The 26,639-nt window shown below is 38.3% G+C and overlaps 1 protein-coding gene across 2 annotated transcripts in view; it reads right to left on the bottom strand.

The window, feature by feature from the left end:
* Window positions 1-24,049, bottom strand: part of LOC117402445 (cullin-9-like) — a 79,278-nt gene extending 55,229 nt beyond the window's left edge. For both annotated transcript variants that reach the window (XM_034921342.2, XM_059023849.1), the window contains exons 1-2: window positions 23,817-24,049; window positions 952-1,605 (exon numbers count right to left, since the gene is read on the bottom strand). In XM_034921342.2, coding sequence (XP_034777233.2) covers window positions 952-1,605; window positions 23,817-24,033 — 871 coding nt within the window. In that variant the 5' untranslated portion in view covers window positions 24,034-24,049. The remainder of the gene's footprint in view (window positions 1-951; window positions 1,606-23,816) is intronic.
* Window positions 24,050-26,639: the final 2,590 nt, after the last annotated feature.

Genomic DNA, 26,639 nt, shown 5'->3' on the forward strand with positions numbered 1-26,639 from the left:
ACTTTCTCAAACAAGGAGGACTGTGGAGGAGAGGCCTGGAAAATACCATTCAAAGGAAAATACTTCCCCGTCCCCCCATGTTTCAACAGCCAGGCTTACAATACTTTTTACTTTTTTTTTTTTTTTCTTCCCCCCCCCGCAAGTCTTTAAAAGCTTTGTTAGATTGTTAAGTGCTCTGGAATTCCTATTTATGATAACACTCTATAAAAGTTAGCATCTCTAACTTAAACAAGGGCATACTGTAATGTTGCACTAGTAAACCTTCATTACAAATCTCTTAGTTGACTTAAATATTATAGCGAATTAGCAGGCTAAATAAGTTCTTTTTATCATCTTCTGACCAAAAAACAGAAGATTAAGCGTATGAATCCCACTTGAGAAGGTGGAGGGTAGGGTTAGAACACTTACCTATTCACTATTCAGAGACTGGACTAATATACACATTAACAGTAAAACAATATTCAGAGATGTGTACATTAAAGCAGACTCGGAACCAAACTAAATTCCTTTGGATGTTTCCCATTAGCCTCCTAACAAAAAGGCCTGATAATCACAATAAACCTCTCAGTTGAATCAAATGTAAAAAGGGCACCCTCGTTTCCAGTATGATGTGGATTCTGAGTCAGCCTAATTTAACAGCTGGGAGGTGCAGAAAAATACAGAAGTCAACGTGTCACTGGTTGCGCTTTAATGCAAATCTAATATTTCCTGGCACACTAAACCAGGGATTATCCCCAAGTTCTTTGAAACAACCTTAAGCTTAAGAGTATTTTACTAAAAGCACTGGAGATGACAACCTGCTTAAAAGATAGAGTAAAGAACCTGGTTTCTTTCTCAAAAGTTTTTAATATCAGTTAAACACTAAGTCATTTGCCTATAACTGATAAATCTATTATTTGGTTAACAGTACATTTGTTCATCCGATTGAACATACAGACTGTGCCAGCCTACCTGCATCGTGCGAAGCCAGGGCTCTCAGCATCTTGCCAGCGCTCCTCCTGGTCTGCCTCTCCTTGTTACACAGCAGCTCCATGAGTAGGTCGAGAGCACCGGTCTCCTTGAAGACACCCACCAGGGAGCCGATGCTGGCGTAGGCGCTGAGCACGTGGATGGTGTGAGAGATGCTGACGGCAATGTCCACTTCGTTGCTCCTGGCCATCTGCCTGTGCGCCCGCCGCACCAGTTGCTTCACGTCTTCCTTCATGTCGGAGAGCTCTGCCTCGTCAAAGGTGACGTCAGAGGGGAACTCGCTGCTGGGCTGCTCCTCCTTCACGGCCCGCTGCGCGTCGTTCTTGCGGTTGCCTAGCAGTGTGGGGCAGTTGGCGTACACGTCCTCCCTCGTCATCCACATCAGGATGTTCTCGCTCTTGTTGTCACTAGAGGAGCTGCTGCCCCCTCCGCTTTCGCCTGTGCCTTCCACTCCTCCGCTCCCAGTTCCACCACCCTCGTCCATGGCCAGCACGCTCCATCGAATCAGATACTCAGTCTGGCCATCGTGGGTACGTCGCTGCCGGATCAGCTCCTCCGGGTAAGCCTGGAGATTGGGACCCAGCTGCACCAACAGGTTCCCATTCCTACGCTCGCCCACCATCTTGACAGCACAACCTGCACGCAAACAGAAAAAACAAATGTCAACAGGATAACAGACCAAGGGAAGGGGACTAAATCCTCAAAGGAGTTGCAGCTAATTAAAAATGCCTTTTTGTTTGTTTCATCTCTCACTTTTCACTAAAGTTAGTTTTATTTTGCATCAATCAAAAGCATAAAATTGCTGGTTACAAAGCTTTCCAGAATCTCATCTGTGAACGTGCTTTGGTGAATAGAAGCATGTAGCTTAGCTCTGCATATGGAAAAGTGCACTTTTCGTCTGTGAAGACGATTCTAAAATTGTGATTTCTGTCAATCCTCCTGCAACTTGATTCCCAGTTTCCACATTTTTATTTAACAAACATTTGTATACACAAATATTCTCATCCTGCTGGTTCGGTAGCACATGGATCACATTCTGTACAAGTACAACCTACTACTACAAAGTCCTCCAATTGCTAACAACCACCAAAGAGGCAAGTTTCACGGTCCCCCGGTGGCTCGTTCTGCAAAGACACCATTGCGCAAGCGGGGCTTGAATTTCAGCGCGGGAATTGCGCATTTTCCAAGTTGCAACCGCATATCTGCAACTTTCAGTGCATATTTTAAGACTGCAAGCTACTATATTTTTCACCCAATTTAGAATGCCTAATTAAAACGCTACAACAATCTCTAAGGAAGTAGGTGTCAGTGACAAAAGCACTATGAGCCGCATTCCGAGTAGTTCTGGATTAAATAAATAAATAAGTTTGCCGGAGCCGTTAAATGAAAACTGTTGGAACATTTTATTTAGATATAAATGAATTTTTGGTCTTGGAATACAACTCACAGAATGGGTTAAAGATGAAGTCAGATTCTGGTTAAATTCCTAGTTAGACAGTAAGTTGATAAAAAATATTTTTGGTCAGTTTTGTCTTTGCTAGGACAAGGCTCCAAGACAACCTGAAATAGGTGCTGGCCTCTCCTTTGATGTCCAGTTCTAACAAGAAAGGCATTTGTCATTTAGGGTGGATACAGACTGGATGGTTATAAAAACTAGCTACTTCAAAGAGAAACTGGATTGAACCGGATGCTTGGAAGCTAGGGTTAGGACAATGGACAATTAACAAAGTGATAAGAGATTTGTGTCTGTCTGATTGGCTTAAAGAAAAATCATGATGTCACTGAAAGACAGCATTTAAACTGAGAATACTGAAATGTGCTTTGTATTGCTCTGATCCGTGCTTGGAGAGAGGATACCTGAAAACTGTTGGTCACCATGTAACCTTTAAGATGTCTGGTTGCAACTCAGAACTTTTATCTTCAATAAACTACACTTATCTGGACTCGAAAGCAAGAAGCCCGCAACTTCTATTTCGCTGCTGCTTTTATTGCTTATCACAACATTTAAATCTGTCGGTCCTGTACTTGGGACATGATTCCCTGCATGTATTATAATAAACCTATTATTAATTGAAAAGGACTTTGTACATTTTCTTAAACATCGGAACATCAAAAACAGTGCAGAATGTACAACACAAATAACGATATCAGTGAAGGGAAAGGCAAAACAGATACAATTCAGCCAAACTGGTTGAAGATTTACCCATGGCTGGAGTTTAAGAACGGTTAAATGAGTTGTTCAGTCTGCAGTCTCTATGCAACTGTAAAGTTTACTAGCCGCTGTTACAAAACGTCTACATTGAGCTAGTGGCCCAAAAGGGAACATTGCATGGTGTTTTCACCTTCAGACTAACATGTTTATACATGGAGTGCTTGCAACTGCTGCTCATTTTTCTATAAAGCTTGCAGTTCATACTTGACTGTGAGGGGACATTTTTTGCATTATCAAGATACCTGCAAAGCTTCATTTTTTTTTAATAATATATATATATATATATATATATATATATATATATATATATATATATATATATATATATATATATATATATATATGAGAGAGAGAGAGAGAGAGACAAACACTGGCTGGATTTCAGAACTAAAAATTGCGGTACAATGGCAGGTACAGAGAGTTGGAGAGGTTTTGCTCACTTTTTTTTTTTAATGGAGTAGGCTACCATTAAAAAAAAAAAAGAGCATAAAAATATGAAAGTTTTGCCTTAAAATAGCCACAAAGGAGATAAGAATATTGCAAGTAAACAAGAAAGAAAAAAAATCCCTGACATGACTAAGTCATCAATGGAAGTGCATTCTGTACCAACTATTTATTTCCATCATGTTTCTCAAAAAAATCTACAAACATTTTAAATACAAAACAAATATGTTTTTCTTAATGTAGCAGCAGCTCTGAAAAGATAGTGTTTTGTAGATTTTATATCAATTGTAATAAGTTTGTGTGCCCCTTGGATGGCAAGTCGAGGAATTTGCACCCAGTGTGAGGTGCCTGCATCTCTGAGGAGTCAGGATAACAGACTGGTTCTTTTGTGGTTCAAGGAGCCTCTTTGATCTCGGGCAGATGACCCTTGTTTACAAATTGTTGTTTCTACTTTAAAAATTGATTTTGACCATAGGTGCTAACCACAATCAAACCAACTAAAACTGGTTCTCACACACACAGTTTCGGCTAAAGGTGTCGTCACACTGACTTTCCTCCCCCTTTTCCAAGAAGGAAATAATTAGGGTTAGGGTGATCCAGTAGCACAGCGTTTCTCAACCTGGGGGTCCCGACATCACAAAATATTTTAGTCCTTCTACTAAACTAAACTCTTAAAAGTGTGTGCATATTTGTTTTGTGGTGTTGACCGCCGCACTACTACTAACTTACTTTAAAAATACACATTAAAATAAACTGGACTTTTCAACAGACTTTCAACAGATCCGCGCCAACTGCCTCGCAATCAAACGTGGCTTGCACAGGAGTTGTGTGAGAGGAAGATCCGACCCAAACATTGCATCACAATTACTACTTTGATTTGATTGGCTAAAGCCTGCGGCATTTAAAAAAATAGCCTATTTGATCTAAATTTAAACACCCACCTTTGGGGCGCACAGTATTTTTTTTTATATAAATGTATTTAAACTTGGCATTCACATAGGCGCAGATTAGGGTGGGCCTGTGTGCAAACTGGTTGCCCGCGGTGCGTTAGTTGTTCAGTGTTGTTGCCCATGGGTCAGCAAAGGTTGGGGACCACTGATGTACAGTAATTTCATATGACATCATACTGCGGGGTGGGGGGGTCATCACAGCCTGAAACATTTCCAAAGGGGGGGTCCAGCAAAATAAGTTTGAGAAACCCTACAGTAGAGAAATAATTATCAAGATTGGTAAACACCAAGACAACAGTAATTAGTCTCTTTTTCTGTAAACAGTTAGCAATATTTTTCCTTAAGCTAAAGCCTTTTACGAAAAGTAATACAGACTTGGGCAAAACATTCCACTGGACCAGTGCCTGAATTATGCTGGCAAGTTCAAGTTCAGTTTAATTTTACTAGACGTTTCAAGTGAATCAGACACGCCTTTCCTTTTTCCAAAGAAGTGTATACTAGTGACGGAATGCAAAATGTATTTGAAAAAACACACTACAATCAACTTGTTGCAAACAATACATCAAAACCCTTTGTTACATATAATCTGCATTGCATAATTTCAAAGTGTAGTTACTGTACATATCTGGTTTGCTTTCATCAATCCTCCATATCAAATATTTACCAAAGACATTATTTAATTGCAAAACCTAGTCAGACTTGTAGGGTCACAAACCTTTACAAATGTAAGGGTGGCTTTTTTTCATATTGCATTTCCTTCAACAAACGTAAAAAAAAAAAAAACAACCATCATAAAGAAGTTGTCTTTTTGCCTGAATTCCACAAGGAAGGCGTGGGTTGCCAAATCTTACAGCAAGCTTAACAACTTTACTATAGAGATGGCTGCCAGCAAAGAACCTTTTACTTTCAAGTCTTTGCTCAATTCAGCAAAATGGCTAGAAAACCTCAAGAGCGAGTTCTTACACAAAGAAATACATTTTAAAGATTAAATAGGCCACAAATATTAGAGGGTAGTTTCCTGAACTTTTTTCACTTTCTGGGCCATTTTGAGTAAGTGAGTGGACCAACTGTATGTGTATTATTGTACCAAAAAAATGTTAAGTATAAAACATTACAGAATGCAGAAAACAATTGTCCACAGTCATTTCACACTCCACTCTAATACCCCAAACTTCCCACAAATAAATACCACAAACATAATTCAAACCAATAAATTAGCACATCATCCACAATTACAATAATTACAAACACATTACTAAATTATCTTCTTCCACCAAGCACACTACCTCCCTAATTGCCCAGATTATCTGAAATAGCTCTAGCTGATGCACCAACTTATAAAAAGTAAAATCTTCTTTGACTCTTGCCGTCAACAACATGTAAAAAATAGGCACTGCCTCATCAGTTAATAACCCATTCATTTTGTTCTTTAGAATGGCCATTTTTGCCTGACCCAGTAGGAAGTTAGCCAACTGACTTATATTTTTGTTCCCTTTGGTGTACTTCACCCCAAAAGATAAAAGTAGTTTGGGTAAAGTTCAAACCCAGTGCATTGAAATCCTTTAACCTCAAACAAAGACTGTAACCCGGGAACAAAATAGAAAGTAATGAAATACTGTCTCCCTTTTCAAGCAGAATAAACAGGTTTCCACTCCTGGCTTAATGGTGGCGAGAAAAGAGTTTGTGCCACAATGGTGTGCAATACTCTCCACTGTAAATTAGGGATGAAACGATTTTTCGATAGTACGATATATCGTGACTACGAATATTCATGAATCGATTCGTGAACATTTTTTTAATTATTCGACAATCGCAGAAAACGACAGTCACATACTCATTCAACATGGCTGGAAGCAGAACAAATGCTTTTCTCTCGAATTAAGAGTAAAATCGGTGTGTACTAGGGCTGCTACGATTAAATCAAAAATACATTTTTCCATCGATTCCATTCCTCATTATATACATTGATATAAATACTGGATAACATATTCAATGATTACATTTTTGTAACGCGCACAGTTAATGACATTATTTAAGTTTATCAGCGAAACTGCACCAAACGCCCTGCACTGCTAGGTACAGTATTTCTGCCAGACAAGCAGTGGGCGTGCACTTTTTTCTCCTGCTCGGGTTAACTAGCATCTGATTTGCTGGTCCCATCCTACCAGCGAATCAGACTTGAAAATGCTTTGTAAGTACGCCCCTCTGTGTATTCACTGTATAAACAAACAAAACAAAAAAGCGCGCCACCTTGTATCCAGAGCAGGACGACAGGCTTGTACTCATGGCAAACAGCCTGTAAATAAATTGTGCACATTGAAGAAAACTGACTGTATATAGTTTGCGCTGCTTTGGAGTTTTGTTAAAAATAAATAAATAAATGATCAGCGATGTTAAATGCAGTTTTGGAGTAAGGATCAGCTAGCTTTACTTTACACCATTGCTTTACTGATAGAAATTCCCCTTGGTGTCTCCTCCATCTTTCCCAAAAAAAATTAAAATATTTTAAAAAAATGGCTGTCTTTTAAAAGTTTAATATTAAAATGCCAATAGGAAGAATAGACACGTGAGATAAGGAATAATCATATTTACACTGACCAAACTATGGTCAGATAGCCCTGTCGGGTGAATAGTGCATTTGGTAAAATAATTTAAATGATGCTTAAAAACATAAAAAGCATCAAGTCGAGCTATACAGATATTCCCAGCACTCCCTTTACCCCAGGGGTATAACATCAGGATTCATTGATCTCCACGCATCTTTCAAATAATGCGCTGTTAGGACAGTAACCAGCTCCCTGACTGACCTGGGTGAGGCTCTGAACTATTTGTCCAGCTGTTCGTCAATTGTACAATTAAAATCTCCAGCTAATAAAACTATTTCTTAAGACTGAATTTGTGCTAAAACTCCATTAAGGATCTGAAAGAACAGCACTTTCTCTCTCCCATCATTTGGAGCACAGATATTAATAAATATAAACGTTCTACCCTCTACACACATTTGCACTTTCAACAAGTGCCCATTAATGATCTCATTTACTGTGATAGAATCATGCTTAAACCCCATTGCAAATAACATGGCAACTTCAGCACTAAAATTTGTACCATGACTAACAATAACCTCCCCCTCCCATTCAGGAGTCCACTCTGATTTATTGTTCTCATCAGTGTGTGTCTCTTGGAGCATGGCCACATTAACTTTTTTTTGTTTTAAATATTCAAAAATAGCTGCTCTCTTCACTACATCTCTGTCCCCATTTGTATTTAAAGTTCCTATATTTATATTCTGCATTGTAGAATTATAAAAGGAGACAGAGAGAAAGGTAATGGTGAAAACATACAAAAAAAAGAAGAAAGCTTTTTGTAAAATTAACCATTAATGCTTTTAAGAGACCCGCACTTTGTTTATTACATTTTTTAATTGAATTCTTTCTTGTTTTTCCATCCCCAGTGCTACTGCATTACGCCTCACTTGCTGCGCAGAATTTAGGAACAATTTTAAGTCGGGAAAATGGTCATTCACTCCAATGCCTCTTTTCCCTTTAACTACTTGTAGAAACACTCAAATGCACTGTACATTTCAGCACTGTACCCCCCTCTCGCTAGCTGCCTAGCTGACAAATCAGAGCTGGCTGAGGAGTCAGTATCATTATCTTCATCTTCACTAAAATCAACAATAGCACTGCCCGCTATGCTCTGTATCTGAACGCAGATTGTATTAGTGTTGCTGGTTACTGCCTATCTTTTCCCCTTGGGCGTTTTAAACCGGGAAAATGTCAATTCTTTCTCCTCACCCGCTTCCATCTCTTTCTCTAACAGCCCCCCTGCAGGCATCTCTCCACCTCTGTTCACGTTAGCTGCTTCTCTCGCCGCTGTATCTATTTCAGATGGTCCCTGTACATCACTTTCCTTATCTACCGAGACATTAGACACAACCAACCCTGATTGAAAAACTTCGGTCTCTCTCACCCCTACTTTGTCTGCCACGCTGCTAGTTGAGGGACCAGCTACCTGGCTCTCTGGCTCTGCTGCACTCTCACTTGCCTCAGGGATTCCTTCCCCCTCGCTTTCATTATCTCCTGCAGTCTGCTTGCAGTTCTTTGCTGCCCCTGACGCCCACATTTAAAACATTTAATCAGTTCAGATAATAGTAATAATAATAATAATAATAATAATAATAATAATAATAATAATAATAATAATAATAATAATAATAATAATAATAATAATAATAATTATTATTATTATTATTATTATTATTATTATTATTATTATTATTATTATTAATTAGCAGACGCCCTTATCCAGGGGGCGACTTACAATTGTTAAGATATCACATTATTTTTACATACAATGACATTATTTTTACACATTATTCTTTACATACAATTACCCATTTATACAGTTGGGTTTTTACTGGAGCAATCTAGGTAAAGTTCCTTGCTGAAGGGTACAGCAGCAGTGTCCCCCACCTGGGATTGAACCCACGACCCTCCGGTCAAGAGTCCAGAGCCCTAACCACTACGCCACACTGCTGCAAAGACTACGTATTCACTTCCGTCCACATGAAACCTAAAAGATTTAACTCTCCATTAAGAAGCATATATAACTGTCTTCTGAATCAAACGACATGGTTTTAAAATCAGGGGATTTACAGCCCAGAGGAATCATTGTAATACTTGACATTATCTGTCCGTGACAACTCCGCCCTCTCACTATGAGCTCATTTTTTTAAAAAAAGGAGGAATATTCGAAATTATTTTCCTGACGGGGACAGGACAGAAACTAAAACTCTGTCAATTACTAAGCCTTGCTGAACAATTTCCTGAACTAATTTCTCACTACTCAGGAAAACCACAACAGATTTATTCATTCGTGCTGACTTAATATTTTCACACCCAAGTATTTTTCCAAGTTCAACTACATATTTCTCAGTAGGGACTACAGCTTCCACTATAATCTTTATACCATTTCTAACAGCTGTCAGTTTATAAAACCCAACTCTCAATCTGATTTAGTAACACTATAACATAAGAAATAATATTATATATATATATATATATATATATATATATATATATATATATATATATATATATATATATATATATATATATAAAATTAATAGGAGGAGGAAAAACAGGGAAGAAACCCGCACACACGCCACAAGCACTCGCGACAGACAGACAGACAGACAGAGACAGACAGACAGACAGACAGAGACAGATAGATAGATAGATAGAGATAGATAGATATGTGTGAGAGTCAGGATTCAGTCAGACAAACATAACCATTTCGTGATTTGAGCATTTACAAATTGTCAAAGAATGAAATGAAAGGTTATTTTGGTATTTGAGCAAATTATTTTGGTGAAACGGAAAATATCAAACAAGCAAAAGAACAAAACCGAAAAAGAGACAGCTTCTTCGGTCTTTGAGTAAAGCGATATAATCACATTGTGAAATGTGCTTTGAGCAAATGCAGAGTTCCCAAACAGATTTTGAAGATCCTGCTCAATCTGTGATTGTACATTTGTCTCTGCTGCCTCGTTTACTTTTTTGTTCTTTGTTTTTCGGTTTCACATTTTGAGCAAAATAATTCATAATAAATGCTCTAATTTTCATAATAAACAGCACTTAATAGTACTGTACATGCCACTATGCACCATACTCTATTCACAAGACAATTGCTTAACCTTCAACATCACACCCAGCTTGAGGTGGCAAAGCTCTCACAATGTGCGCTAATATGCAGGAAAAGAATGGTGTGTGTGTGTACATTTCCTGGCATAGCCTATGAATGCCTACTTGTGCCACTTTGCAATCTACTTTATGTTGAAGAGAAATACTCAAGCTTTAAAATGATACCTTACTTGAGGTGGCATATCCAGACTATCTAAGTGATTTCCCCCTTAGAATGTAAGCTAATATTCAATACGTAACTGTGCGAATAAGTAACTAACTTCAGCTCTCGAATCAGGAATAAGTAACTAACTTCATCCCGGTCCTTCTGTAAAGCTTTGAGCACCCATCCAGAATTCGTCTGTTGAGTGTCAGTTTTGGGTTCCAACTAAAGTCAGCTGACAGCAGACAGCAATAGCAAGCCCCGATTTCCTCGATGGAAGTGGGCGAGGCTGAGAGGAGTGATTGACACTTTGTGCTTGCACAGTTCAAATAAAACATATTTAAATAAACTGGGGAACAAAAGTACACAGCTCAAATAAAGATCTTGCGCACCCTAGCGTAAACTGAATTTCAATTTAAGGTATGCTATTTTTTGTCCTTGAGTACATTGAATTTCAATTTAAGGTATGCTGTTTTGTTGTTAATATATTATTTTTTTGTTAATAGATGAGTTTGCATTATATTTACTTTTTGTTACTTTCACCTCTCATATACGTGGCTAGTTTTGATGAATGTTACTGTGGAATTGCCCCAGCACCAAGATTTAAATTAAAAGTCAATTTAAAGTGAAGATCTTCAGAACGGTTATAGTAAAGACCTTTTAGTGCATTTGGTATGTATGTCCTAGAGATACACAGGCACCATTTAAAACCCATACAAGCTCCCTACTGTATATTATCTTGATTGCGTCAGTGAATGTTTTGAATATTTTATATCCTCTAAATGTGCATAACATTTTGTCCTGTTTATTATCGCAGTGTATGTTCTTTATCTTAAATGTATTACTGTTTCAGCACTAAGGTTCACACCCCTAATTAGTTTTCCATAAAACAGTGAGTTTGTTAAAGATTTGCCAAGGAAAATAAAAATATCTAACTAACTCACGGTTTTAGGTAAAGAGGCCATTTATACTGGCCTCCGCATAGAAATTCCTCCATGTGCAGCATCAGGTTGGGTCATAATATCATTCTGTTAATGAAATTAACAGAAATGGAACATACAGTGGGGTCCTAAGCCATTCTCTGTGTCTGCTTGGTTTCTTGTCACAAACTGCCCCACTGACAAAGAATGCTTTTAAAAAGTTGTAAACTAAATACTGCACAAGTGGTTTATCTTCACCATCATTGAATAAATCCTGTGGCGCCACGGGTGTCTTCCAAAAGGTAAAAAAAAGACGGTTTTGAATGCTTTGACACCACGGACTGAGAACAGCACCTCACAAATCCAGCCGACAGGGGCAAAACAGCAGACCAATTGAGAACACTGGGCCGTCTCGGAACGAGAACAGCCAATGGGAAAACACCCCACGGGGACTCGGGCAAATAAACAAACTATCCAATATGTGGGGTGAAAAAGGATTAGAAAAGGACGAGCGCAACTGTCAATCGGGGCTCCCGGACACGCAGAACAAGGCTCTAAACTTTGACAATTTGAAGACCTGCAGCCTGCGATCTGCTCGAACATTTCCGTTTTCGGAAACTCTGAAATGGGATAACGAACCCAGCGTCTGCCTTGGTGTGGGAGTCCGCCACGTAAGACGTCTAAAATCCTAAAAGTACTTGGAATTAGATCTCTAACTCAGCCCCAATTCATCACCAGAGGAAGAGATAGTTGGACATATCACTTGAAGTCAACAGAGACTGAAATATATTCAGTCTGTTATTAAGCTGTTATTGAGTCCGCGGTGGAATATCCCAGACAGACTCAGATGAAGAGTGCACATCGTGTGGAGGATTTGCTGTTTCAATGGAATACCTAAATAGTGAATGACTCTGTTTTTGCAAAAACATTTATTTTGTCCCCTGGTGTGGAGACGCAACACAAGGAAGACAGACCTCGGAATCTGACCTTTCCTCGCCTGCAGGAGAGCCTTCGAGCGCCTGTTTGATGAGATACGGACCGGCTGGAAGAGGCAGCGAAGGTCTATTAAGTATTCAACACATAGTGTTTTTATCCTCTTTTAAGAACTCAAGAATAAGCAGACGCATTTTGCTTGAGGTATAATGTAAGAAAAGTATTATTGCTTTCAATTCATGCTTTGAGTTAGAGCACTATATAGTAACTGTTTGTTGTATGTGATTTATACAAATTGATGTGGGTGTTACAAGGCTATTATCATTGTGCTTTTAAAGTTAGAATCCAAATGAGCTGTCTTGACAATAGATAATTCTCGTAAGGTTGTCTGGACATGAAGAGTGTCTTATCTAGCAAGAGTAAGAATTGCCTTCTGAACCAAAACATCTATATGAGACTGATTTAACAATTCTTTGATTATCGAAAGTAAGTATTTGTGTTACTAACAATACCCCTGTTAAGACTAACCTTTATCTTAAGTAACTGTCACGAATGTGGTTGTAATCTTTAAAGGAATACATTGCTCTGGATCGCTAATCAGCTATCGGGAGTAGGGTGTCTTGTTTACTATACTTTCTGTATTACTTTAGTTGTTGCACCTTTATTTTTTTCAATAAAACTGTTCCTTTGTATTCACTAGAAGCGGTGTCCAGTCTGATTATTTCAATATAGGTTGGTCCTACATGATTTTGAATTCAAATAAGGTATTACATGATTACAACTTAAACAAATCCAAATATATATGTGTGTGTGTGTGTGTATATATAATATATAATATATATATATATATATATATATATATATATATATATATATATTATTATTATTATTATTTATTTCTTAGCAGACGCCCTTATCCAGGGCGACTTAAAATTGTTACAAGATATCACATTATACATTATTTCACATTATACAGATATCACATTATTTTTACATACAACTACCCATTTATACAGTTTGGTTTTTACTGGAGCAATCTAGGTAAAGTACCTTGCTCAAGGGTACAACAGCAGTGTCCCCCACTGGGGATTGAACCCACAACCCTCCGGTCAAGAGTCCAGAGCCCTAACCACTACTCCACACTGCTGCAACGGTTATATTGGTTGATTGCGTCAGTGAATGTTTTGAATATTTTATATCCTCTAAATTTGCATAACATTTTGTCCTGTTTATTATCGCAGTGTATGTTCTTTATCTTAAAGGTATTACTGTTGTAAGACAGCAGGGAGGGGGTTAATATTCTCCCTGCATAAAAAATGTGCATATGCACATTGTTTAACTGTTTTATTGTTAATTATCCCCCTGCACCTGGTAGTAATTGTAAATTAGAACCAGGTGCAGGGTATTTAAGAGAAGCAGTCAGTCTGTTTGGGACTGCTGAGTAGGAGACAAGTGGTGTGCTCTGTGTCCGAGCAGTCAATTGAAGTAAGTGTTGTGTTTTTGTTTATGCCAGGTAAACGGCTTAGCCGTCCTGCGAGCTAGTCAGGGACCTGCATAACGGTGTACTTAGCACTCCGAAGGAGCTAGGTGTTTGTTTTGTTTGTTTGTTTATTAAAAATAGCGCGTCAGCACTGTAAAACTCTATGTCCTGGGTCTGTTTTCAAAGGGGCAACGAACCGTGAGTGGTGCAGGCTCGTTTACAATATTATATATTAATATTAATATATATATATATATATATATTATACACACACACACACACACACTATATATATGAGTGTTGAAACACACCATGAGTGTTGAAAAATATGCCAAGGCGCAACAAGATTATATTTCTGAACAGATTCCTTCCTCAATGACATCAATGGTCTCACACAGGGCAGCAGAACGGTCGCGCCAAAGGGTCTGGTCGGGAGCTGAAGATTATCCCCTCCTGGGCCCAAAGTTTTTTTACTTTCGCCAGCATCCGATAGGGATCCAAAGTTAGACACCATCACTCAAAAACAAATGCACACTTTTCACTTTAATTATCATGCTCTGTTTAGGGTGTATTTACATAAACAAGATAAAGCATGATGTAATTTTTAAACCTGCATGCTGTGTACTCACAAACATTGTGACTGCAGTAACACAACATAGGTGGTAATACAAGGTTTTTGCTATATTTCTTTTTAGGGCTGGGACGATAGTGTTTTTTTTTTTTTTTTTTTTTACTATCTATGCATCATTTTCATAAAGACCCGATGCATCGTTCTTTCATAACGCAAAAGAAACAGTGTAAATAATAAGTACATACAGTACTGTGCAAAAGTTTTAGGCAGGTGTGAAAAAATGCAGTAAAGTAAGAATGCTTTCAAAAATAGACATGTTAATAGTTTATATTTATCAATTAACAAAATGCAAAGTGAGTGAACAGAAGAAAAATCTACATCAAATCAATATTTGGTGTGACCACCCTTTGCCTTCAAAACAGCATCAATTCTTCTAGGTACACTTGCACACAGTTTTTGAAGGAACTCGGCAGGTAGGTTGGCCCAAACATATTGGAGAACTAACCACAGTTCTTCTGTGGATTTAGGCAGCCTCAGTTGCTTCTCTCTCTTCATGTAATCCCAGAAAGACTTGATGTTGAGATCAGGGCTCTGTGGGGGCCATACCATCACTTCCAGGACTGCAGAATAAATTTGGGGCCAATCAGATGCTTCCCTGATGGTATTGCATGATGGATAAGTATCTGCCTGTACTTCCAAGCACTGAGGAGACCATTAATTCTGACCAAATCCCCAACTCCAATTTACAGAAATGCAGCCCCAAACTTGCAAGGAACCTCCACCATGCTTCACTGTTGCCTGCAGACACTCATTCGTATACCGCTCTCCAGCCCTTCGGCGAACAAACTGCCTTCTGCTACAGCCAAATATTTCAAATTTTGACTCATCAGTCCAGAGCACCTGCTGCCATTTTTCTGCACCCCAGTTCCTGTGTTTTCGTGCATAGTTGAGTCACTTGGCCTTGTTTCCACGTCGGAGGTATGGCTTTTTGGCCGCAAGTCTTCCACGAAGGCCACTTCTGACCAGACTTCTCCGGACAGTAGATGGGTGTACCAGGGTCCCACTGTTTTCTGCCAATTCTGAGCTGATGGCACTGCTGGACATCTTCCGATTGCGAAGGGAAGTAAGCATGATGTGTCTTTCATCTGCTGCAGTAAGTTTCCTTGGCCGACCACTGCGTCTATGGTCCTCAACGTTGCCCGTTTCTTTGTGCTTCTTCAAAAGAGCTTGGACAGCACATCTGGAAACCCCTGTCTGCCTTGAAATTTCTGCCTGGGAGAGACCTTGCTGATGCAGTATAACTACCTTGTGTCTTGTTGCTGTGCTCAGTCTTGCCATGGTGTATGACTTTTGACAGTAAACTGTCTTCAGCAACCTCACCTTGTTAGCTGAGTTTGGCTGTTCCTCACCCAGTTTTATTCCTCCTACACAGCTGTTTCTGTTTCAGTTAATGATTGTGTTTCAACCTACATATTGAATTGATGATCATTAGCACCTGTTTGGTATAATTGTTTAATCATACACCTGACTATATGCCTACAAAATCCCTGACTTTGTGCAAGTGTACCTAGAAGAATTGATGCTGTTTTGAAGGCAAAGGGTGGTTACACCAAATATGGATTTGATTTAGATTTTTCTTCTGTTCACTCACTTTGCATTTAGTTAATTGATAAATATAATCTATTAACATGTCTATTTTTGAAAGCATTCTTACTTTACAGCATTTTTTCACACCTGCCTAAAACTTTTGCACAGTACTGTATATTTTCATCAAATCACGAAAAGTAAACGTTTCTCCAGTTGAACTTACACATTCCTAATTATTTATGTCTAGTCACACTGTCGGCGAGGTTCCCCACAAAAAGTTAATAAAACATTAAAAATATTACTGTCTTACCCTAAGATGTCTTGACAGCAACCGGATTAGAGGAAAAAAATAAACTCCAACAGGGAACACAAGAATAACTATTTGCCTCGTTCCTTTGTTCAGAGATGCAATATAAAGAATAACAAACGTCAAAAAAAAACACTATCTTACCCCGTGTAGACTGAACCATACCACGCCCACTACAGGTGAACAGATCAACCGAGAATAAAACCCACCCTACTGTCAATCTTTCTGTTGCACCAATTAGAAAAACTACTTGGAAGCAACTGCCAAACCCATTCCTTTGTATACTATCCGCCCTTACTGTGGCACCACAGCAGTCGGATAGGCGACGGACTACTATATGAAAAAATATGCGTTTGGTGAAATTTGCTAGGCGCCTTAAGATTTAAACCCACCCCTCGTTATATCACCCATTGCTATACTGTGGATTCAGATATATCGCGGTCCTGGAGTTGGCTCCCCATTTTTACAGTCCAACTGCGCATGCCTTATCTGCAAAAATATATAATAGGCAATTTCACTTAGAATTACTGTTCGTTTTATTTCATACTGCACATCACAAACGAAAATATACAAAACAATTAAAAACAAAGCATTAATATTGTACTGTTATCATATACACAGGCATTGCACAATAGCACAAAGGAAATTAAATATCTGCTGAAGCGGTTTTTATTTTAGCCGATGAGGTGTTCACAAAGCCATAGGCAGTGACGTCAGCTCCTTAGCAACACGTCTCCTATGCTGGGAATGGGATTCTTTCAGTGCAGCGGGTTTGTGCATTTGAGCAAAGAGAGGAAGACTCATGAAATTAACTGGAGACTTAAGTTGATGAGACGCAATTACCCTCCGCAGTACGAATTAAAACGGTGTGCTGCTTTTTATATGAAATATGAGAAAAAGCGGTTGCATAGAGGATTTATACCCTGATGCCCCCGATAAAACAAGGGAGTGTTTGTACAGTATTTGTTTGCCTATTTGTTTTTCTATGGGTCTCTCACTAGATCACAGCCCTTGATATATAGTGGATTTGTATTGGACCCCGACACCCGCGATATAGCGAGTGGGTGGTGTACTAGAACAATAAAGATAACGCCAACATTACCACCTGGTTTATACAGGTGTCATTTACATAGCTCATTTAAGTTAACTCCCTCTCAGCAGGCTCCATTTCATATGTGCTATAGTACCCAATTTAAATAGTGTTCATTTGTTGGGTAAATTACAGTGCTAATGCGAACTAAGATTTAAAAATAATATAAATAAAATTAAAAAACTACACTTTTCCCTAAATTAGTAAAAATATTTAATGAATCAAACAAAACAAAAAAAAAACTCAGGAGAGGCATATTTTACATTTTTCCAATACACAAAGAAATAAATGTTTGTTTTAAAACAGTGCTGTGTAAGATATCCTCTTTACAACCCATAATAATGCTCACAGACGATTACACCAATGGTCTTTTCACAAACCCTACGAGTAAACACATAGAAACTGTCACACACAAAACAATAAAGTTCAAATCTTATCATAACTAAATGTGTATTTGCCCCCTGCCCTCCCACCCACTGTACTGTCTTGTGCAATCAATCCTATCTCAGTCTTAGTCTGCATACAGAGGTTGAGCGATTCTATCGCTAAAGGCGGACTACAGGTTAAAAAAAGGCAAGTGACCCTAACTTCTGGTAGACTGTATTTCCATCAACACATTAATACAAAATAACAATAAATAATAATTAATCAGGGTTTGACATTAATATATTCATAGAATGTATTTAAAATAAAATCAAGACATAACATTTGGTCAGAACTGTACTTTATTAATTCAGCCAATTCAAAATTAAAGAATATTTTTTATTAATTATTTAAAAAAGTAAACCAACATATTTCTACGCTGGCAGTACCTAATGTCAAGCCCTGTCAAAGACTGAGGCGATGCAGAAATAGCACCCAAAGAGAACTTGCCTTCCAAGCAAGAACCACACTGGTTGGTAGGAGAGTAGTCAATTTTCTCTACTGACCTCTAAGACTGCTCGAAAAAATAGCCAGATATACTGAAATTACTTTTTGGGTGGCTACAGAAAAGTGGAATGGTTCGGAAAGGAACCAATGACTCAGACTAAAAAAATGCAATGAATCATTAACCTCATTTCCTATGGTATTTCACATCTTGTACTGCACGTAGCTGCCTAGCTAGTCACCAAAAAAATAACAATATGTATTTAGTAGGTTTTACAGATTTCAAAAACTCGGTTATTCATTAGTTTACTGAACAAGATATAGGCTATAGTTCTACTTCCAAACCCTTTTCATACATTTCCTTACAGCCTGGGCAAAAATAAATAAATAAATAAATTTATTATATATATAAAATTACACACACACACTTGTAATCAAAAGTTAACATACCCCAATGGAAATCTATAATTTCTAGAAATTTCTCGAAAAAAATGATTATAGAAAAAATCTTTTGTAGCAAAAGTTTTGCTTTTGTGGCGGAGGGAAAAAAAAGTTACAATTATTTATTTTAGCAATTTTTGACAGTACCATGAGTCGTGTACTTCTTGACAATAGAAACAATATTTGAAAAATTGGGATACTCAAATGCTTGGAAATCTTCGTGTATCCTTCTCCAGCTTTATGACAATAAATAATACTCTGCCCAAGGTCTTCAGATAGCCATTTACTTTTTCCTATGTTGACATTAGTAGTAACAGCAATCTTCATATGCCTAACCATGGGCCTCACTTCACAAAAAGCTTGGGAAGGGGGGGGGGGGTGCAATGAATGCATTTAGGGGCCCCTCATCCACAAAAATAAAAAACTCTGCAAACAAACTTAACAACAACCAAAAAAAACCCTCTGGCATAACATGAATAAACCTAGTGAAGCAACCAGGATATAATTTATTTTTTTTACTAATCATTTCAGTTGCCATTACAAGCAGATCACTCAGATGAGGGTTGGTCATGGAAGTTCGTATATAGGTTTTAACCAAACTTAAAACAGAAAACAGACACTCATTGTTGCAGTGGTTACTGAAAGAGTGATGACTACCTTGATGACTTACAAGTGCAGGGCTTAAATTCTCATGGAATACTTCACATAGGATAATTTAAAACAATTACATTTATTTTACTTTAGGCTAAACCAAAGCATTTTGTTCACAGGTTTCATAAGCATTTCTCACACATTTTATTTTTCTGTTTCAGTCGCCAACTAGGAAATTGCATACAAGTACGCTTAGTAAAACTCCAACTTCAACTAAGTAAAGCTCCTAAAGAGAGATGCGTGAATCAACCACAGGCACAACTCTGGACTTCCACAGAGGTGGTCTCCGATTCCCAAAACATTAAGTAAACTGTAACGCCTGTCTTTTTATAGCAATGAATTCTAAGTTTTAGATTCACATTACTATAAAGAAAATAAAAAGGTTTTAATTAACTAGTGCTGACAGTAATCTAAATCGTTTCTCAGGCCATTCAGTCAAGTACTTCAATTCGTTATAATGTTTCAAACTAGAGAAGCGCGTACAATCTCAGGCAACCAAACCGATATCTTGTTTCAGGTTTGCCGATAGTACTGACTTATTTAAATCACGGAAACAAAGCAAATACATTGTGTCAAGTTTACACACAGTTAACTCGATAAACATGATACACACACACACAGCACTACACTAACAACAACCAGGGAAAGGAAGGACAGACGCACACATACAGACACAGAAGTGGTGGTGTTATGCTGCTCTCCATATACTTTATGTAAATATTTTCACTTGTAATAATTGCCATGAAAATAAATTGATACAGTCCCCGTGAAAATAAATGTTCATAATTATTTACGGTAAAGTTGTATTTTGTGTTGTTTTCACTACGGAACAGCCTCAGGCTGAAGTCAAGATGTGGAAATATTTACCGGAGCTCAGCTCCGGCTGAATTTAAGCCCTGAGTATAATAGCAGCTATCCTTTTAGAGTTGTACCAGATCAAAAACAGAATACAATCTAGTGGTGGCGCGAGTTTAGTTTTTCGTTCCCCTCTTTGACTCAGTAACTTCTTAATTAATTAACATGGCACTGGCCATTATCAGGGCAGCGCCTGGTTTTTTGTGGGCCCCGAGCATGGACCTCCAGTGCCCCCCCACCTTCACCCCCAAATAAAAGATTTTTCTATCAAAAAGGTTTTCATTATCAGTAGTCCCTCGCTAAACCGGACATGTCTGGAGACATGAGTTGTCTGATTTAAAAAAAAAATGTAATAAATCTGTACAGTAGGCACAAATCAAATGAATACCTGTAGCACACTTTCTTTTTACTTTAGCCTACCGGTAATAGAGTCCTGCGCGGGTCTGATTTTTATGACCCGCTTCCGACCCTGACCCGCTATTACAGGACCCGACCCCAACCTGCAACCCCATCTTCTTACCCGCGACCCGACCCGCTTTAATAAGACCTGCAACCCTGCCCACACACACAAGTGTTTGTCCTTTACCTACTGCCTGCGCAAACTGACTCTCTCACGCTCTCATTCACACACAGATATCTCTACCCTTCCTGCAGGTACCCGACCCGATGCAGGACTCTTACCGGTAACACACAATAAATCATGCTGCTGCATTTTACACATTACTGTACAGTGTGAAAATAGTAAAAACATATAATGTTTAATTAAAACTACCGGTATATGATTTTAGCACATTTTCTTTTTTATTGTAGCTTAGTACACAATTAACAGAATACACACTTTACAGAAATAATATTTTTTAAATTTACATATAGCAAATTTGGCAGTGTACTTACTGCAGTTGTTTTTCTTTTCTTTTTTTTGTAGTCTTTTCCTTCCGTTTTTGACATTCAGATTTGAGTTTCTTTTTATGTGGAGGTTCCAGAGGTTTGGTAGGTTTCATTTTTGATGGTTTAAATTCATATAATTATAATAGGTGTTCAGGTGTTATGATAATAATAGATGTTACAATAGTGAGGCTCGACAAAACACTACCAAAGGAAGAAAGAGGAAAATAAAAAGGGGGGGGGAGAGACCTGAAAAGTTTCACTGCACTGCACGCATAGTTTAGTTGAGTGAAAACAAAACATTTCTAGTCCTAAAGGCTGCTGGAGTAGGATAGCTGGCAGAGAAATAGTAGATTTACTCATACAGTATTTCCAGTTTTTTTTCTGTATGTATGTGTGGGACCCCCTGTGGGGTCAGGGTCCCGGGTGGTTCCCCTGGTGCGGACGCTGGCCCTGGCTATTATTTTGCTATTTGCTTTGTTGCTGTGACGTGATAGATGTTATAAGCTAAGCACTTTTACTGACAAGTTCAACTGTATGTATGTATGTATGTGTATGTATGTATGTATGTGTATGTATGTGTGTATATATATATATATATATATATATATATATATATATATATACACATACATACATACATATAAATATAAATTTAAACTACATATAAATTATAGCGTTGGTGTAATTTATATGTAGAAACGGGTTTGTTTTGTGTGCTTTTGGGAGTTGTTATGTTTGATCAAATGATTGTTTGCAGACGGGCGCTCGATTAAGACTTGCTGCCTGCTAGGTTTGGTTGAGAGGAAGGGCAGCGAGTGATTGGCTGTGCCGGTCCTCAATCAGCAAGTGAGCGGGTCTCGACTCAGTGTCCGTCAACATAAAAACATCCGGTGGGGATCGTTCTGGGCGACTGCAACGCCATGCTACACAGAGGGGAGCTGCGTACACTCAGGAGGAGAGCGTCCGCTCTGCAAGAACTACAGCTACGCAACCCTGAAACTGCAAGCAGTGCTTGTGAAAGCAATGCCCAGCCAAGGCCGTATGAAGCAGCAGGAGTCATCGTATGAACACCAGCTCATAAGTAGGTTAGTTTAGGGGATATTGATCCCAAGTAATAGTGAGAGTTACATAGTGTAGCCGGTTCCTAGTGCGGGACGCCTCGTTTAGTAAGGCCAGCGCTTGCCCTGTGTGGTTTTTGTACTGTGTTTTATTTTGCTGTTTGTACAGCTTGCTGTATTGTGTCCTCTGTGCATTACCATCGTTGGCCTCGTCACATGACCCGCGTGTTTACTTCCTGTTTTGTGTTGAATAAATCCTGCGCGCCTGTGCCAGCGTTTCAACTCCATCTCCCATGTGTCTCTGTCTTGCAATGCGGTTACCTGCATGTGACACGAGTACCTTGTCACAATACCGTTTAAATGTTGATCAATGTGAAGGAATCTTTATAAAAGTACTATGTATTGATGATCAATTCAAATTTGCCGTTTTGTCATTATTTGGATACAGAAAAATGCCAAACCTGTTATAGTGAAGTTAGCCTGTAAAATATATTATATTTTATATATATATATATATATATATATCTATATATATATATATCTATATATATATATATCTATATATATATATATATATATATATATAGATATATATATAGATATATATATATATATATATATAGATATATATATATATATATATATATATATTACACACACAATCTTAAAAGCAGAAAGTAATTTTAAAAAAATACTCCATTTAACCAATTTGGGCAGAAAAACTGCAACAAAAAAAAAATCCTTTCCTATTTTTTTTCATAAAGATTATTTTGTATATACTAAAACTCTAACTAAAACTTACAGATAAAATACACACGATTTTCTAGACCTGTCTAATACTAAAACACAATACTCCATTATCAATGCAAAGCTCACAAGAATCATGGGCACACCCCATGATTATATTGTGCAGAGCAGATGGGTTGTTGCCAGCCTCTAGTGAGCATGCCAACTAAAAAAAATACACGTATGTATAAATCCAGCTTTCCAGCTGGTGTTTTACATTAACCCAAAACATTTCTTTTCTTGACAGTTACGTGTTAAACAGTCGTTTCATAGGTTGACAGCTATCAGTTTGTAACCATATTCACTAACAAATATGTGTTAAAAACAATATAAATATAAATACTGCTGCAGTAAGCAGTGTTTTGCTTTTTAGTTAAGACAGATCTCCAAAGTGGAAAATCTATGAATTGTCATGGCTTTACAGGGAACACACTTAAAAATGTCAATTAAATATATTGTCAAAGCCATAGTTAAGCAAAAACAATCTAAAATAAGGTAATGTGTTCAAATATCTAGTACGAGTCTGGGACGGTTGCATAACTACATATTTCTAATTACAGAACAACAGCCATATATAACATTCACATTAGTTATTAAAATATGTCCAAGTCCTTGAGGGCCTCCTGCAGTTTAATTCTTATTTAAATGTGTTTTTGTTACAGTATTAAATATCATTGACGTTTGGTCAGTACAGCAGTGGGTACAGGTAAAAACTAGTGTGTGCTTAAAATAAAAACGCAGCTAAATACAGAAACGAGGCAATACAGGTTGTGTCTCTGGTTAATTGTATGTGACTGGCTGTACAATTACACACTGCGGGTCAAAATATTTTTCCACCCTTTCAAAATTACATCCACACCGAGAACGACTTGTCCAGACAGTGCACCCCTTAACTCGAGCTCACAGCTCTGGTGCGGCCTGCAGCCACTTCCTCCTTACAGAAAATAACAGCCCCTCACGTACCTGTAATCGCGTTTTCTCTGATGACCCCCTCACTCGGCGAGACTGCTGTTGTGAGACTGTTCCTAGCCTTGTTATATCGTCTGGTTTCCCTGGTTCCTCCAACTATCACAATCCTCCGGGGCTCGGCCAGTTTATCCAGCACGTAGACAGTTACGTGTGTCCAGCACCGATATTCAAGGATTGTAAAAAGGACAGGACAATCAATCCCATGGTTCATCGTGCTATCCCACGATTCATTGCGTTAACCACTACAGGTGCCATTATTGGAGCCCACTAACAGGAGGGTAATACAAAAGCGTTGGCAGACGGCAGAAGATACAGACTGCTCTACAATTTCTAATTTTGTAAGAGGATTTAAGAAACATTCTATGATAATGTGACAGTTTAAATTGATTTTGGAATTCTGTTTTAACTTTGTTTACATATTATATCTAATAGACCTCAAAGTTATACTTGTGCTATAATCACAGTTGTCGGATTGTTTACTGTGAGTATCTGAAGAATTTCAATTTAATTTTTCCTTCTTTCTTTTTATTTGTACTTTTGAAAGTTAATGTTGTATGCGTTTGTGTTTTTGTGTAACTCCAACTGGGCTCCATTAATAGCCGTTGTTATTTATCTGTAATTGTATATATTTGTGCTGTTGTTTATACTTGATGCCCAGATGAAGGTGTGAATGCACTGAAACGTCTGTTTTTGTCTTTAAAAAAAAAAAGTATAATAAAATAAAATTTGCCGCTGAAATATTTTGGTGTGGTACATTTTACTTGACCACGTTCTTTGTTTTGAAACGTTTAAGAGCTTTTTAAAAACCTGCTTGTCATGTGTATTTGTTTATGTGTATTTGGTCATGCTCCTCCAAAAAGTGAACATTTCAATTCTGATTTAACTGATTAGCATAATGGCTGTGGGGAGCAATATGGAAATACTGAAAGAAAAAGTCGATTGTTTTGCCACTTTTTGCATGAATATTTCGCTTAAACACTTACCCTTCTTTTTTTAAGTGTTTAATTATCGCAACAAACAGCAGAGGTGAGATTTAAACACATAGTGTCTCAATAACGTTTAACCTATATACAGTATTACCGGTACCCCAGTAATAACACACTGTTTGGCGGTAGAGAATATGGGATATAACGATTCTGAATATAACTCAGAACCCCTTTTTGATACCTGTTTTTTTATAACGAGTATTTAAAAACATATAGGAATTAATTTTGTATGTATTTTGCATTGACTGTCGAGAGTCACAGGCGTGTTACTCCAGCCTTTCTTTTGATTTGGCTGAACTCTAATAGTCATTGCAAACTGTATTCATTGTCACTCTATCCCATTTGCAATCTGAACAAGAATGTCCTTTCTGGGCTCCAGACACTCGACCATGTCTTAGGTTCGCCCATCTATTACATCATTGTCCTATCCTGTTTGCTGTCCTTTAATTTCCGGATATGCTGTATCAGGGGTTTTCAACCGCGGGTACGCGTCGGGGGAACGTCTGGCTCACATGGTGTACGCAAGACGATTCAGAAATGCACAAATAAAAATGAAAGTAAAAGTAATGATCTTGAATTGATATTTTAACCGTATTATATATTCTCGAAACCACAATCTATAATTATGTAATCGTTCTTTAGCAGCTCAAAGTGAACCGCAAATAAAAATTTTTTTTTTAAAAAAACTGGAATCATCATGTCCACATTTTCCACCTGTATGCATGCACGATTTCGATTGTGGATTTCCACTATTGCCGGTAAATGGGATTGGCCTTTTCTGTTTTTGTGAGAGTCGCGGGTTGGAATTTGCATTAACAACCATACTCTAACATGGATTGCGCTTGTTTTGCGCTTGTTTTTTGCGGCAGTGCCTCTTTTTTTTCTCGTGAGACTTGGCAATACCGAAAGCAGGCGTTTGTCGATTGTGCGGCTCATGATCTTCAATGTTTTCAACTTGTATCAGTGAAGCACAATGTTTTGAGATTTTTTTAGAAGTATAAATACTCCGGTAAACATAACTAGTAATCACAATACTCATACTTTGACAGGTTTATTTTATTTATTACCGCGGCTGCATTTAGTACAGCAATATAGGGCTGGTTTACTTGTAAAAGAAAAACGAAGGAAGAAAACACGTGTCTACAGAAAGTGCAAAGCGACAGAAAGTTATACAGAGTCACTTTGGATAAGTTTTATGCTGGCTTTAATAAAAAGTGTATCATTGTTAGTGATAGTTTTATCCTGAGGTTAATGTTTTTGATATTGTAAACATTTTAAATGGCACACAATAAACATTTACAGTGCAAACGTCCACAGCTGGTCCCGTTGTTCTGGTCAGAGCCCTTCGCAGCTGTGGGACCAGACTGCTTTCGCTGCTGACTCTCTCCTTAGGCTAGGCTTCAGTGGCGGGTGCAGCCTGGGTAGCGAGACGCTGCAGTTCTTGCTTGCAGGTTCTGACGTCACAGGGGCCATCTGAAGGGGGTGGGGCTCGTGGTGCTGATGTAGCCAAGACGGGGCAATCGGGTCACCCTATGTCTGCGCTGGAGGTCCAGGAGCGTGCCAGCCGCCTGGAGGAAATCCAGCCCCAGGATGCAGGGATCTTGGCAGTAGCGGAGGCCTCCGTGCTCTATGGTTAGCCACCCTCTCACTTTGATGGGGGTCAGTTCGCCGGTAACTATGCGCAGGTGGACGGCTGTCTCCGTAACCCGGTTCTCCCAGTCAGTGGTGGCCTGTTGATTGACGTCAGGACGGATGATGGTGATTGACGATCCGGTGTCAGTCAAGGCCAGGCAAGTCACCCCTTCTATCCTGATGGTGGTGTTCAGGAAGG

The sequence above is a fragment of the Acipenser ruthenus genome, chromosome 5, assembly GCF_902713425.1.
Source record: "Acipenser ruthenus chromosome 5, fAciRut3.2 maternal haplotype, whole genome shotgun sequence".
In the NCBI taxonomy this organism is placed as follows: domain Eukaryota; kingdom Metazoa; phylum Chordata; class Actinopteri; order Acipenseriformes; family Acipenseridae; genus Acipenser; species Acipenser ruthenus.